The sequence below is a fragment of the Marmota flaviventris genome, chromosome X (assembly GCF_047511675.1).
Source record: "Marmota flaviventris isolate mMarFla1 chromosome X, mMarFla1.hap1, whole genome shotgun sequence".
NCBI classification, from domain to species: Eukaryota; Metazoa; Chordata; class Mammalia; order Rodentia; family Sciuridae; genus Marmota; species Marmota flaviventris.
In genome coordinates, this window is record NC_092518.1 from 5477660 (window position 1) to 5493419 (window position 15760).

A 15760-nucleotide genomic window follows, 5' to 3' on the forward strand; every position below is an offset into this window, starting at 1 on the left:
CTCAGTGGTAGAGCTGGCATGTGTGAGGCACTGGATTCGATCCTTAGCACCACGTAAAAATAAATAAAATAAAGGTATTTTAAAAAAGAATGGCTGGTGGACTATGATCTTTTTTTGGTGGTGGTGGTGGTGGTGGCAAGGTACCGGGGATTGAATTCAGGGGCACTTGACCACTGAGCCACATCTCCAGCCCTATTTTGTATCTTATTTACAGTCAGGGTCTCAATGAGTTGCTTATGACCTTGCTAAACTGCTGAGGCTGGCTTTGAACTTGCCATCCTCTAATTTAGTCTCCTGAGCCACTGGGATTACAGGCATGTGTTACCGTGCCTTTTTTTTTTTTTTTTTTTAATCTCTTGGGAAAATTCTACCTCCACAATAGATAGACTATAATTTGGTTAAATTATTACAGATTATAGGTTATTATATTTGTTTCAAAAAGTATTTATTGCTGGGCTGGGGATATAGCTCAGTTGGCAGAGTGCCTGCCTTGCACGTGTGAGGCACTGGGTTCGATCCTCAGTACCACATAAAAATAAAACAATAAAGAGATCATTTGTTAGATAAATTAATATAAAAAGTATTCATTGCTGATAAATACCCTACAGCTTTTCTAAATGCTCTAGTTGTTGAAAAATGAATTATCAGATACAAAATAACTGCAAGATATACTCACTGGCCTTGGGTAATTGAAAAATATTTGGAGAGAAAAGACATATGCCCAAACAATGCTTATAAAAATAATGCACAAATGTATATAATTATGAAAGGATAGTAAAGACAATAGAGAATGTAGATTAGAGAATTTTGTGACTAGCTAGCTACAGTAGTCAACCATGAGTCTTGAGTTGGTCCTTTAAGACTAGTCAAGATTTGGTAGAGGGAGGACTGGAAGGACTGAGTAGGAAAATAATTCACTTTTATTTATATAAACTATATTGTCTGACCTTTTATAAGAGCATAATTTGTCTTTATAGAAAAAGCTTAATACTTGCAATAAGGCAGGGGGAGTTAGAGCCCTAAGGTAAAAATATTAAAAACAAAAGGATGGGAAAAGAAACCACTATTTTTTGCCCAGAGCTTCCCATGGGTCAAGTATTATAGGGTTTATTTCTGAATTATTATCTCTGTTTTACTGATGCAGAAATGAGGTTTAGAGAATTTAAGACTGTTTTTGTTAGTGTTTTTGTTTTGTTTGCTTGTTTGAATTGAACCCAGAGGCACTCTACCACTGAGCTATGTCCCAGCCTTTTCTTGTCTTTTTCTTTCTTTCTTCTTCTTTTTTTTTTTTTAAACAAGGTCATGCTAAATTGCTGAGGCTGAACTTAAACTTGGAATCCTTCTTCCTCAACTTCCTGAGTCACTGGGATTACAGGGGTATGCCACTAAATCTGGCTATATTTGTGATATGCTTGTCTAAGAAACTGATTTCAATCTACAATTCTGACTGATTAGCAATCTTAGAAAGAGGAGTGAATACTAGACAAAAAGTTTCATTATTGACTAATATATGGTGACCCTTCTTATTTGTATCTATGCTTTGGCATAAAAAACTAAATATTATTCAAAATTCATTTAAGCCTCTTAAAAGATTGGAAATGTCAAACTTACAGACCAAGAATCTAAAATTATGTATAACCAGTTCAAATAAATGACCATATTGCATGTAATGAAATAAATTTAGGGATCATGGGGCTGGGGATGTGGCTCAAGCAGTAACGCGCTCGCCTGACATGCGTGGGGCCCTGGGTTCGATCCTCAGCACCACATAAAAATAAAATAAAGATGTTGTGTCCACCGAAAACTGAAAAATAAATATTTAAAAATTCTCTCTCTCTCTCTCTCTCTCTCTCTCTCTCTCTCTCTCTCTCCTCTCTCTATCTAAAAAAAATTTGGGGATCATCAGATTCATTCATTCATTCATTCATTCACATAATGCTTAGGTTCCTAGTAGCTGCAGAATATTTAAATAATTCAACATTATGGTAAGTAAATAAAAATGATTCTACATGGATTTACATATTTCAACCTTGTAATTTTACTTCTTTATATCAATATTGAAAATAGATCCTTTTTAATCAACATCACCACTTTAAAGAAAAATTCTGTGCTCAGTCCAGGGAGCCCAGGTGTCAAAAGTGAATGTAAAAACACTTTGTCTCTCCCTTTCTTTATCACTAATTTTTAAATGTGCTATGTTTGGGTCATTGTTTTTTGGGTTTTGTTTTTTTGTTTTGTTTTTGCAATACTGGGGATTGAACCCAGGGCCTCATGCATGGTAGGCAAGCATCTACCACTAAGCTATACCCCTAGAGCCTCTATGCTATTCAATTACTCATGACCTTGTGTTTTGTATCACTAAGATGGCTGCTGTGTACCACTGATGTGCTTCTACCCACTAGATGCTAGGCTAAACACTTGGACCTGTATTATCTCATTTAATCCCCCAAGATCCCTAATAAGCAGGTATTATCATTCCCATATTTTTTTAGGAGATGCAGTTGTTCTGACTATCAAATAATACTTGAAAGTGCTTTGCAACCTGTCAATATGGAGAAATATGAATGCTAGTTTTTATTATAAATGCTTGGTAATAGCAGGTTCTCAGTGTTGAATCAACAAATATCCTGAACTACATCTCACAACAACTGAAAGCAGTATCTTGAAAGATATTCTGTCTCCATCTACCACCTTCCAGTCCTGGCCTACAAACTTTGTCCTAGACATATGGAGACTGCATGATGGCCTTGCCATATGTTTACAGATGAATTTTCAGAAGAACCGTTGCGACTGCTTCACTGAACGAGCTGACACTAAAATAAATAGATGAAGCCCTTGAATACTGAAACCCTGTACAGTCCAATTTCACAATCCAGGAGCTGGCCTAGCACCTCCTTGGGTGGAGATCATTCAGCCTCTCCAGGTCTCCTAGATCTTTCAGAAGCAACTGGCTATATTCAGCATGAGCCTGAATTTTATCCATTTCACTCTTCCCAGGTTTGAATTTGACCAGGACAACCAAGAGCAATTGACTGAGTTCTGGACAGCTATGTGCTATCCAGGGTCAAAGGAGAAGGAAATAAATGCTCCCTACCACTTCAGGATATTTATCCTAACACTTAAGTTCCTAAAAATTCCATTCAGATAGAGCAAGTCCACCAGCTGGTTTGGTTAACACAATAGCACTTCCTTGAGTTGGCCTCTCATCCCTCTCTTCCTAGAGACCTGGCCTTTCAGAGTGGAAATTGCATTAACTGCTTCTGAGTCTGGATATTTACCTGACCTATTAGCCCTTTTCCGGAAGGATATGGGGACCTCTGAGGAAAGCATGTGAGAAGAGCCAACAGTCCAGCCCGTGAACAGTAGACCTTTAATAAGAAAGTATCCGGCCCAGAGTTTAGTGTGGATCAGAGCCCTCATATTTTGCCCTCACATCACTGCAGAGGAATGAACAGTGTGGATGTCACTGTTTGTCCTCTCTGAATGTTGCTTTCACTGAAATGTGTTTTTGCTTCAGCTTTTCAAATTAGGCAATTTCCAGATATTGGCACCAAAGTCAACAATCTTTGATAATTATTCACATTAAAAATTATCTCATGGATGGAGCTCCATAGTACTCTTTTCATAGTTCCCTTTTATGTGATCTTATTACATGTTATCTGTCATTAGCTCTAGACCATGAAGCAATAATTTTGCTATTCATTTCTACATCCCAAAAATTTACCCAGTTCTTATCTCATAGTAGTTACATAAAAATATCCCTTGGGTGAATAAAAGATTTCTTTTGTGAAAAAAGACTTTGATAAAGCAGATATAAAAAAACATTTATAAAGACAAAAAAAAGGATAAGTGCTTTCATGATGCTGTTTCATACTTTTCACTAATAAAAACCTGTTCTATCCTGGGGCTGGGGTTGTGGTTCAGCAGTAGAGCACTCGCCTAGCACGTGCGAAGCCCTCAGCACCACATAAAAATAAATAAAATAAAGGTATTGTGTCCAACTACAACTAAAAATAAATAAATAAATATTTTGAAAAAATAAAAACCTATTCTATCACAATGTATATAAAAACCTGTAGTTTTCTAATACCCACCCCCCATAAAAAGCAAAGGAGATATTAGGGAAGAAGCAGATTGTGCACCACTACTCCTTGCATTGTATACAACTGACACAAAGAGATCACCAAGAACAAAATCCCCAGGGCTACTACAGAGGAGGAGCTGGAAGCTTCTCCCTCTGCAAGTTCCTTTACTTTAGGACTTTCCTTCTGCTACCCTGCCCACTTCCTATTCTAAGGGACACAGCTGTGAACACAGCCCAGAGCCAGCGTGCTACCTCCTTCACGCGCACACCAAGTGCAATCTCTCTCTCTCTTTTTAGCTGTAGTTGGACACAATGTCTTCAGTTAATTTATTTTTATGTGGTGCTGAGGATCGAACCCAGCACCTCACACATGCTAGGCGGGCACTCTACCTCTGAATCACAGCCCTCACCCCACCAAATACAATCTTACCACAAAAAAAGAAAGCTGGCCTGCTGAGCCCCTTGTGGCCAATCCAAGCTGCCTGAAAGTAATGCCACCTACATTTTCCTCATCTGTCTAGATGTGTCGAAATGGGACAGCTATTGTACAATCCTAAATCCCAGCTTCCCTTTCCTAGGGAACAACTGTAGATGATTGAGCCCAATAAAGCAGGACCATGAAAGCCCATCCCATCCACATCATCTTCAAAATGGTGTGTGTTTTTAAAGGCATTTGTTTCCATCCACCACTCACTGCTTCTTAAAAGTCCAGTTTACTATTTTGTTTTGTTAAAAAGGACAATAAACCAAAGTTTGGAATTAGGCAATTTCCAGATATTAACACCATATGATTCCCTTGAGGGTTGTTCAAAGTTTCCCATGTCGGCCAGAAACACAAATCAACCCTATAACCAATGAGTAATTTATGATACTGTCAAGAAATCCACGATTGGATTACACCAATGAAGCCTTTATCATAACTGTAAAAGTGCAGATAAAATACTACTTCGTGTTCATCCAATGCTTACTATGTGCCATCACTATGATCAGCAGTTTACTAGCATTTTTCTTTTTGATGAGAAACACAAAATGTGTTTCCCTCTGTTAGTTTAAAAAGCTGTAACTCGTGGATATGCAAAAAGGCATTAAAGTCCCAGAGTCCAAAACATAATGTGAAGAAATTTAAAGTGGATTTTGTAAATGCAGTTGTATCAGATTTTTCCAGAAGGTTTATATCACATAATGAGAGGGGAAAAAAATTTAAAACTTCAGTCATTTACTTTCCCCAGCCACTCACAGCCACTTTATTATTTACCTAGTCAATGTGAAAAAAAAAATCACTAGTCTTTCTAAGAATAATTTATGATTTGTCAATGGCATAGACTAAAAGGGTTTTGATTATTACAACCTAAAAATCTCCAAAAAAGCCCCACTGCACTTATTTCTGAAAAACTCAAAAAAAGGCCACATAGAAGGCTGAAACACTCAAAATGCAATGCTGCCTGTGTTGGCATAGTTAGCTAGGGTAGAAAGTACTGAAAGAGATATAAGACAAACTGAGCGGCAAGGGAACTGTGCTTATAATTCAGAATCACTATCTCTTCAAGGTGATTTGAGGCAACTCGGTTTGCCACTCTCAGCCCCAATTTCCACAGCTGTAGAATGGGGTGGAGCAACCTGAGCTCTAAGGTTGCTCCTGGTTCCTACATGTTACTGGGACCTGCAGTAGGTACTTGGAGGATTGAACAGTACTCTCCTTATCATGAATCAAAAGCCAGAAGAAAGTCACACACTATTATCACTGTCTTTCTGGGCCAAAAACACAAGAGAAGCATCATGTTTATGCTTGGATCCAAGAGCTGATCAACACTGACACCTCCTATTTATTCTTAATCTTCAGGGGCAAGACTTTGAATCTCACACTTTGATGCATTTCTGTTGACAGGATGGTGAATTTTGCCAATTAAAGCAAAGACCACAAAATCTAAAGGATTCTTTATTTCTTCTGTGAATGCAGTAACCCTAATCATTCTGATATCCTCTTTCAACATTTCTTAGAGAAAATATACATTGCATTAGCCCCTCTCTCAAAAAGAAATTGCTTCACTATAGCCTTAGAGACAAGAATAAAAATACCCCAAACTCTTAACCTGGCATGTGAAGACTTTCAAAATTTCCATTAAGATGATTCTTCCAGGGCTGGGGTTGGTTGTGGCTCAGTGGTAGAGTGTTTGCCTATCATGTGTGAGGTACTGGGTTCAATTCTTAGCACCACATATAAATAAATAAAAATAAAGTCCCATTGACAACTAAAAGAAATATATTTTAAAAAATGATGATTCTTCCAACAATGCCTCTCTTGGCCCCTCAGTCAGAACCCCACAATCTATTTAGCATTGTCTACAGTCCCAAAGCTATCTCCCGTATTGCTGTAGACAGGTCTCTGCAGGCCTCACTACACCTCTTTGATGCATAATCCACTGATCTGTCGGAGCAGCTTAAATCCCACCACCTTGAAGCGAGGTTTATTGTCTACTCAAACCCAGAGTTATCTCTTCCTCCTCCGAATCCCCACTCATCTAAACCAATCAACTGCACATGTCCATCAACAAGTGTTTATTGTCGTGCCTCTGCCTTTGGCCAGGTGCTTTAGAAATTAAACTACAAAACACATTAAAGTAACAATGTGGACCCCTAGACAAATAATGCAAGCAATGATTTAAAAAAATACCTAGCAGCCCATCTATTGCCAAAGTCCACACACTCAACCAATACACACTCTACCTCCTGGTTTCTAATAGTAGAACTACCATGTATAGCAGACTTTCTCTGAGTCAGCCACAATGTCAAGGGTTTAAATGAAACACTTTATTTTGCTTTCCCAAGTTTCTGTGAAAGTAAGTACAGTATGTTATTCTCCCCGTTTTATAGACGAGTAACATGCAGCATAGAAATGTTAAGCAACATGCCCTAAGAATACATTTGTTACACAGAACCAAGACTAAGAGGTTCCTTGTGTACTTGTCTGTGCATTTTCCGGAACTCCCTGAGTTTACCAAAAAAATGATCCTAATCATAATAAATTGTCAGGCAATAATGCATTCCTCTCTACAAGTTAAGGAGGGGAGAGGTGACTCATCGGGGAAAAGAGAGGTGAGAAGCAGGGCAGGGAGTGCCCTTGAGCTTTCCATTAAGAACATATTCCCGCAGATATTTCTTTTTACTCGATCCATCATAAATACTTGTTGTACCAAACTAAAAAAATTAAAATAGTTGAATACATTTTACAAATATTTGGAAATCATTTTATCACATGGGAATGTATAAAAAATACATGTTGCAGACTAAAGACATGTGGCCACTGAAATAATCACAAACAATTGCATTTTAAAAGAAATGAGTTGGAAGTGGTGAGACCCCATAAACCAAAACACTTTAGAAAATGTGTGTCTCACTCATATACCACATGATGAAACATCAAATTAGGTATATCTGCATCTTGTGTTAAAATCTAACACGGAATTATTGTGAACTATTTTGAAAAACTATACAAAGGTTACACTAAGGAGGCCATATGTGGTATGAAGTAAAAACTGAAAGTCCAATAAAAGGAATTTTACAGACATCTAGTAAATTTGACAGTGTTTTTAAATACAAGACTTGGAAATGGTAGGTGTGATGGCCCTTTTTCTGGGGAAAAAAAAGCATCTCTAATGCTAGGGTCAGTGTCCTTGCTTTGAGAACAATGTGCCTTCCACTAACAGAGAAAATATTTGGCTGTTAGAATTTTCTACTAGAGTATAAGCTGCATAAAGGCAGGGACCATTTCTGTTCATATTCTCTTCACTTAATAAACATATTTAAACTTAATTTTTCATAATTTCAAAAAAACTATATGAACTTACATATTCTTATAGACACAGCTTCAAAAGTCGTAAATTTAAAAAAAATACTATGAGAACTTGAAATTTTCACTTTCCAGAAATCTTCATTATTAGTAAGAGGTTTAAATGTACCTGTCTAAGTCATTAATTGATTAAGCAGAATAAAACAATTAGGCTATGCTATGGAAAACCTGAAGATACAATTAATAGTCATTCTAGTGTTTTATAAGTAAGACCACATGCAATTGCCTTGAGCAATCTTAAGGTATTTAAATTGGAAATCAATAAATAGAAACATACATTTAAAAAAAAATACTTATGCTTCCTTGCACGGTACCACATGCCTGTAATTTCAGTGGAGGATCGCAAGTTCAAAGTCAGCCCTAGCAATTTATCAAGGCCCTAAGGACTTTAGTGAGACCCTGTCTCAAAATAAAAAATAAAAAGTGCTGGGGTGTGGTTCAGTTGTTAAGCACCCCTGGGTTCAATCCCCCGCACCAAAACAAACAAACCAAAAACAAACAAACAAACAACAACAACAAAAAAAAAACGAGAAACAAAACAAAAAAACCCCTCTCATCCTTGGAACTTTGAAATACAAAGAAAAGAAAAAAAGAAAAAAAAATCTTTCCTCTAAGTCTACACCAAGTTCAAAAACAACTTCTACCCATCTACCAAACATTTAGAAAATAGATGAAATATTTCAGATATAGCTAACATTGCTCTGTTTTTCGTCATCTCTTGCCTGCAGAATGAAATATGCCTAGAAGAAATAATGGTCACTTGAATTTGCCTCCATATAATTTGGATTCAGAAAAATTCTGATATTAAAATAAATAAACAAATGAATGTATGCATACATACACATGTATGTTATAGGTATATTTGTACCTCTCTCTTACACACACACACACACACACACATATCTTACACTAGAACCTGCACAATATCTACAGCTATTCACAGAGAAGTAACCAGCTATAGAAACTCTTTTAAGGAAAAAGAAAAGGTCTATCTTAGTAGCTACTAAAACTTTCACAGTTACAAATTGGAAAAGACTTTCAAAAATCAATACAATTTAATGAGGCTGGGGTTGTGGCTCAGCAGTAGAGTGCTTTCCTAGCATGTGCAAGGCGCTGGGTTCGATCCTCAGCACCACCTAAATATGGGTTAAATAAAATACTGTATCCAACTACAGCTAAAATATGCATATAAAATCAATTGTTTAAATCTATAATCAATAGATCATAAAAATTATAAACATATTAAAAAATAGAAGGAGTGAAATCTCATGTCTTCCTCCTGATGACAAGCGCTACATAAGGAAGGCTGAGATATAACTGAAAATTTTGACCAGATCATTTAAAAATTACAATAGGAGGGGCTGGGGTTGTGGCTCAGCGGTATGAGCACTCACCTAGCATGTGCAAGGCACTGGGTTCGATCCTCAGTGCCACATAAAAAATAAACAAACAATAAAATAAAGATATTAAGAATATATATATGTTTTAAAAATTACAATAGGATGATCCATTGAAATCTGTATTAAACAAACTCCCTCCTATAGCCAGCCTTTAGAGTTAGAAAAAAAGACCATGGTTTAGAACTTCAATTCAGCTCATTTGAAGGGGCTATGATGAAAGTGAAGGGCAAAGAAAGGTTAATTGTTCTCCACTGCTATATTTTTATAGGTGTAACTAGAGAAAAGAATCAAGAGTTCCAACATAGTATGCTAGAAGAGAAAAAGAGCTATTACTTCATTGTAATTCCTTGAAAACTCTGGAAGACATTATATGAAATTCTCTTATATGTTATGTACTTCACAAATCAAAATTTTAATCCATGATTTGGAGGATTGAGAGGCATCTTAAAATTCAATTTGAATAATGAAAAAAAAGTCTGTATTCTGTGTATTCTGATATGCTTCATTTAGAGACTGCATTTGGCGTTTCTTAAAATAGGGTTCAGGAAATACTACTTTAATTTTCTATTTAGTTCAATATTTCATGAGTGCTTCTCAACACACAGTTTCTGAAAGCATTAGACTACTGACATGACACTATTTCAGACGATGTGGAGGATTTGATTTGCATGAATTCTACATGTTGGAATATGTTGTCTTTTTTTTTTTTTTCTTTTGTGCTTAGGAAAACACTGTGATATATAAAACTATATTCCATTTATTTTATATAAACACATATCTCTTATACCAAGATCTGATATATCTTAAGAAGGTTCCCCAAAGCTTAGTGTTATTGAAGGAAATAATTATTCTTCATAATCATTGCAGGATTCCCCTCTTTGTATAGTGGACTTTAACAGAGGGACAACTATATTTTCAAGCCAAAGATACCTGGGTCCTTACATCCAAATAACTAAAGTCAGTCTATCATCTTGTCAATGAAAGCATTCTCAAATATCTCTGTGCTTCATCTATGTTTTCACATCATCACAAATTTCTATGAGATCCCAGGACTACAGAAAAAGTGTACAGAGTGCATTTACTCTTTCAAACCAAAGTCACAATTAACAAAAACACACTTCCTTGGTTTTGGTTCTTTCAGTATGCTATTACTTCCTTCAAAAATCAACATTTATATTGTACTGAGATTTTAAACAAAACAAGGAAGTACATATGTTCATACATCTGTGATCACTAAAATTTCACCCAAATGTCCTATATTCTTCTAGTTTTTTTTTATTCTAACATCAGTGGCATGTTTCAGAACAAACATGCCATGCTAGTACGTTATTTGTTGAAATGCTCATAAACACATTTTGCTGAATGGCTGTAAATAATTGCTCATAAGCACATTTTGTTGAATAGCTATAAATGTATTTAGGCACACTGGATGCTGTTTATATGCTCATATTTATGTAATTAGAAAATAAAATATACTACATTGTTAATTGTCAGGCCCTCCCTATGATAGCACCAAGGACCGATAACCCACTGGCTTGATTAGGCAAGCAATGATTGAAGATTTTCATTTTCATCACAAAAAGACTAGAGTATGACAGTCTCTCTTCATAAATTTAAAGATGTTAGGTAAATAACTAATAACTGCTGTGACAGTACCCAAGTAATCATCAGAACTTGATTACCAGATTTAAATATCAAGTCTGTTTGAATATGGAACATCATTATGATTATAGTGTTTTAACAAATAATCATTAAAAGATAGCATTAATCCAATCAAAGGAACATATTTTTTTTTATAAATGAGGGGAAAGGTTTGGGATGTTTACTATAGGAAAACAAAGATCAAACATCTCTGTTCAATGATCCTGAACCTCCTCCCCTCCCAACAACAAAGAAGGGGGTTACAAAAGATCACCTTGGCTTTTAAAAATTGCAGTCATATCGATTTTTGAAGAACTAACTTTAGAAGCACAATTCATGCATGCGTCGCCTTTGCGATTAATGACTTCGGTAGTACTTTTTTCTGCTACGGCCGTGCAAAGCACTAAAAAAATACGGGTACCTTTCTCCACTTTTATTTGTCACCTTAACCCTTTTACTTAACTTCCTGTACATGGTTTAAAGATGGATCTGTGCCAGTCACTCTTTGGACACTTGAAATTAAGCACACTGCCCAGGTGATGCTTTTGTTGCCCAAGTGACATTTAAAAGCAGGGATTCACTTCAGTCTGTCATCTTCCCTCAGTGTGTCAAGAAAATAGCCAAGTCAAATCCCAGATGTGATCTGTTAATTCCACCATCACAAACTGTGCCCCAAGTAAACACAACCACCCATTAGTGCTAAGGAGAAGTGATAGGAACCATTTGTTAAAGGTGACGAAGTTCTCCAAGTGATAATACTCTTTGGATCACATGATTCATTTTGTTTGCTCAACCACTTGGTATGTGTTTTTCCTGAGAGGAAGGACTTCAGTATATATTTACTGAGAGCTTTAATTTATACTTCCTTTCCTTTTAATTGGTGTCTTGTGATCTAAAATTAGCTGGTGAACACAGTCTCTCCCTCCAACTCTCTCAGCTGAGTTTTCAATAATTAGCCCCACGGTTGCCTAAAGTTGAACAGACATCTGGAGACAGCTTTTTATTTCTTCCCTGGTGCTTTCTAGCCATATTTAGAGAGTGATTTTTTTATTTGACATATAGTCATATTAATTATTAGCCCCCAAGCTGGAATTAGGGTAATAATTTCATATTAAAAGTTAAGTTCAAACAGTCTTGCCTGTAACTTCGCGGAATAAAGCGCCTACGTGGAAAGGAATTCTTTCATGAAACCTGAGATTTGTCAGAGTGCTCTAGTTAACCAATAAGCTGGATATCATTTAGACAAGAAGAAAAGGTCACGTGTCCTCTAAAATCCCACATTTGCTACAGACATTCCTTCTTCTATTCTTTTGTTTGTGTAGTAACTAGATATAGGTACAATGACAGTGAATTAGTTTTCCCAGATGAGTGAAGAAAATAAATGCCCCGCAAATGCCCACAGCCAGATTCTATCAGCCAATTCTTTTTGCGCTCATTTTCTCGTTCTTGCTCGCGTACTGTCTCTCAAAGCAGCACTCTCTTAGCAAGAACTGCAAAGATTGAAAATGATCCAGAAAAACTGCAAGGATTGAAAATGATCCAGATTTTTAGAATTCACCCTCACCTTGACAACGCTAAAATTACAAGCAGCAGTCAACTTTTACAAGATACCCTTATTGTGTAACATTTATAGGCTGCCAAAAACATGCTAAAACTAATCAGATAACAAAGGTGAAGAGAAAACCTTCACCTGCCATGTAGCTAGCAGTGAATACACTTCTTATTTCCATGACATTTGCTGGCAGAAAGGGGTTGGCTTAAGGCGGATCGGACTAACCTTCAATTTGTCATAGCGCTCACTCAAAGCTGCCACCTGATGATCGCGGTGCCGCCCAACCAGTTTACACAAGGCACAGATTAACTGGTCATCGGTCACACAGTACATATTCACCTTCTCATCCTCGTGCTCCAGGCACATCAGCCCCCGGATGTGCGAGTCCGGGATTGGCTCAATCAGACGATGGCCTGTAAAGGGCTTCTTGTTCGGGTGAGTGGCTTTCAGGCACTCATCACAGTAGGACACTTCACAAGTGACACAGGTCTTCACCGCGTCCTGGGCAGGATCCTGGTCACAGAACTGGCAGAGGACCTTCTCAGCAGAAGACATGGTGCTGGTATCAAAGGCCCGCTCCCGACGGGTCTCACTGGGGGAATTAGGCCCGCTCACTGACGCTTTCTGGAACCTGTCGATGATGTTCTGCAGGGTGACGTTGCGCTTGAGCCCGTCTAGACCTCGCTGGCTGAGCGTGATGACATGCCGGCAGGTGGGGCACTGGAAGGCGCTGATGGACTCCACAGACTCGTTGGTGGCACAGTGTGACACCAAGATGCGGTGGGCGCAGTTGAAGCAGAGGCTGTGTGCGCAGGGCAGCAGGAGAGGGTCCTCAAAGAGCTCCAGACAAATAGGGCAGGTCAGTTCCGACTCCAGTGTTTCCATCTTCAGGCAAAGCTCGCTGGTGTCATCAAAATCCAAGGAAGCTGATCAGCTATCTGGAAACAGAACGCAAGATTTGATTAGGCACGAGGGGGTCAGCCATGGGGGGCTGTCAGCTTTGAATGCATCTCAGAATAATTCCAAACACAGGTCATGGAAGGGTAAATGTGTGTGTACATTCCAAGTCTCTTCTCTTCTCTCTCTCTATTGGGGGGGCATGGGGGGAAGAGGACATTGTAACGTTTGCTCAAATTTCCAGTAACTGAAAGTGGCAATTTGTTTTTCAGTTTGGTTCTTAAAAGGCCTCACTCCAAACTGGCAAGTAATTAAAACTTGTAATTTTCATAACCTGTGTTTAATCAGAAAAAATTGTATTGTGTCACAGCCAGGCTTTAACCTTGATTGAAAATTAAAACGTAGAAATATTCATTATGAAACTATAGTCATTTATAACTTTGAATTTATAAAGTTACATATTACAATACATGTGTTTTAAGGACTTTTACGCTGCAATACCAAACCAGGCTTTCTAATAGTAAAGAAGCAGTCACTGCAGAAATGGGCATTGAACATAGGTGAAATCAAATGCACATATTTCAGTAGAAATAATTCTGGTTTAAATACAGGATGTCATTTTCTAAATCTATTCGTGAGAAAAACTTTGACTTCCACAAAGATGATTGTGACAAAGGCAATATTTTTGGCATGTGTTTGTTACTTTTCTGAATAATTCTATTGTTTAATCGTGCAGTTGGACGTGGGTGGGCAGAGAGAGATAAAAATATCTGGAGGACGTTTTGGCCGCTACAGTGAGCTTTGGTACCAATGGTTAATATTTAGAACAACAATTTAGCTAATTAGAACAAGGATTTTGGTGGTTATCATATTCATTTGATAAGTTTTAACAATGATAACAAATGCAGCTTAAAAAGCAATTTAAGAAGGCTTGCAAGGGCTGTTGAGCGACCTGTGTAGCCCTCCTGGTCTGAAATCTCCCACTGCGGGACTTGTCATTGCTGCCAGCAACAGGCCAAGCTGGCAGGAGGTCCCGCCTCACACTCATAACTGTGCTGGCCTGGACACGACCTCCGTCAGCTTTGTTGCTCCCCTCCAGGCCACCTTGGGGTGGCCCAGCTGCACACTCCCCTTGCCATAAAGACCTTGCTGCTTTTGTGAGCTCCCGCCTGCCTTGCCTTCAAAAAGGGAGGGCAAAAAATCCCACACAAGCCCTGGTTCATTAGGGTGAAGAGGCCTCATGCTCATTAGCAGGCCTGGGAACCAAGCCTCTTTGAACCTTCTCCCTTTCAAGACCATTAGCAGAGGTCTGCGGAGCACTGGCGGGCATATTAGATGCAGCCCACTGCAGGCTGTGGGAGAACAGTGCAGCTCACCCAGTGGTCGGAAAGTTCAAATTACTTGCAAGGGGAGGGCCCCCCCCCACCAGATTTATGGGGAGGCTTCATGTCCAAAGCTATGTTTAGTGATTCTGACAATCCATCATTTGTATTCACACCTCTGCTTATTTACCAAATTCACAATTTCTAGAATACCCTGACCTTCTCTGAAACATCATCCGTCCAAAATGCCATGTGATGCTCATCTTGCTACCAACTGAATGGTAAATGATCATTAAAAGTGGAAAGTATGTCCTGAACCTGTTAAAAATTAAAAAGCTACTGGTTTCCTAAAACCCCAGGAGCTTTAAAAAAATTTTCAACCATTTACTAATATTTACTACATAAGAAAGAATAAAGGAGTACCCACAATTTGAAATATTAAAACATAATCATTGTTCCACAGCCTGCAATAGAAACCATAAGACTATTGTTGTAACAAACTTAATCATTCTACTTCATCCCAGCCAACTCTCCTATAGATGGCTCATAGGAAATTGAAAGGTTTTTTTTTACATTGTTATTTTGTTTTTACCTATTAAATATTATTTTAGTTAATCATGGAAAAAGAATTATCTTCAAATCAAATTTCTTCTCCCTTCCTATAAGAAGCATAGAAATTGCAGGGGAAAATGTAACCTTTTGCTCTGCTTTGTTCTCAGGTAAAGACAAGAACACCTACTGATGTATCTCCACAGAAGGGGGAGTATCAGATTATGTCTAGAGAGCTATGGTAACTGTGCTGTTAATTTTTTCATTTAATTTTTATTTTTAATTAACATACACTGTTTGTACCTATTTATGGGTACAGCATTATCATTTGATACATGGAAAAGCAGTATGAAGTTTTTTCAAAAAAAAACCCTGAAAGTAGACCTACCATATGACCCAGCAATCCCACTACTAGGTATTCAAAGGAAATGAAATCAGTAGGTCAAGAAAACATTTTCACCCCTATGT

The 15760-nt window shown here is 37.7% G+C and overlaps 1 protein-coding gene across 2 annotated transcripts in view; it reads right to left on the reverse strand.

Annotated features, from left to right (window-relative positions):
* Mid1 (midline 1) overlaps positions 1-15760 on the reverse strand; it is a 354689-nt gene that overhangs the window by 96588 nt on the left and 242341 nt on the right. For both annotated transcript variants that reach the window (XM_071606505.1, XM_027946503.2), the window contains exon 2: positions 12750-13462. In XM_071606505.1, the coding sequence (XP_071462606.1) occupies positions 12750-13409 (660 nt within the window). In that variant the 5' untranslated portion in view covers positions 13410-13462. The remainder of the gene's footprint in view (positions 1-12749; positions 13463-15760) is intronic.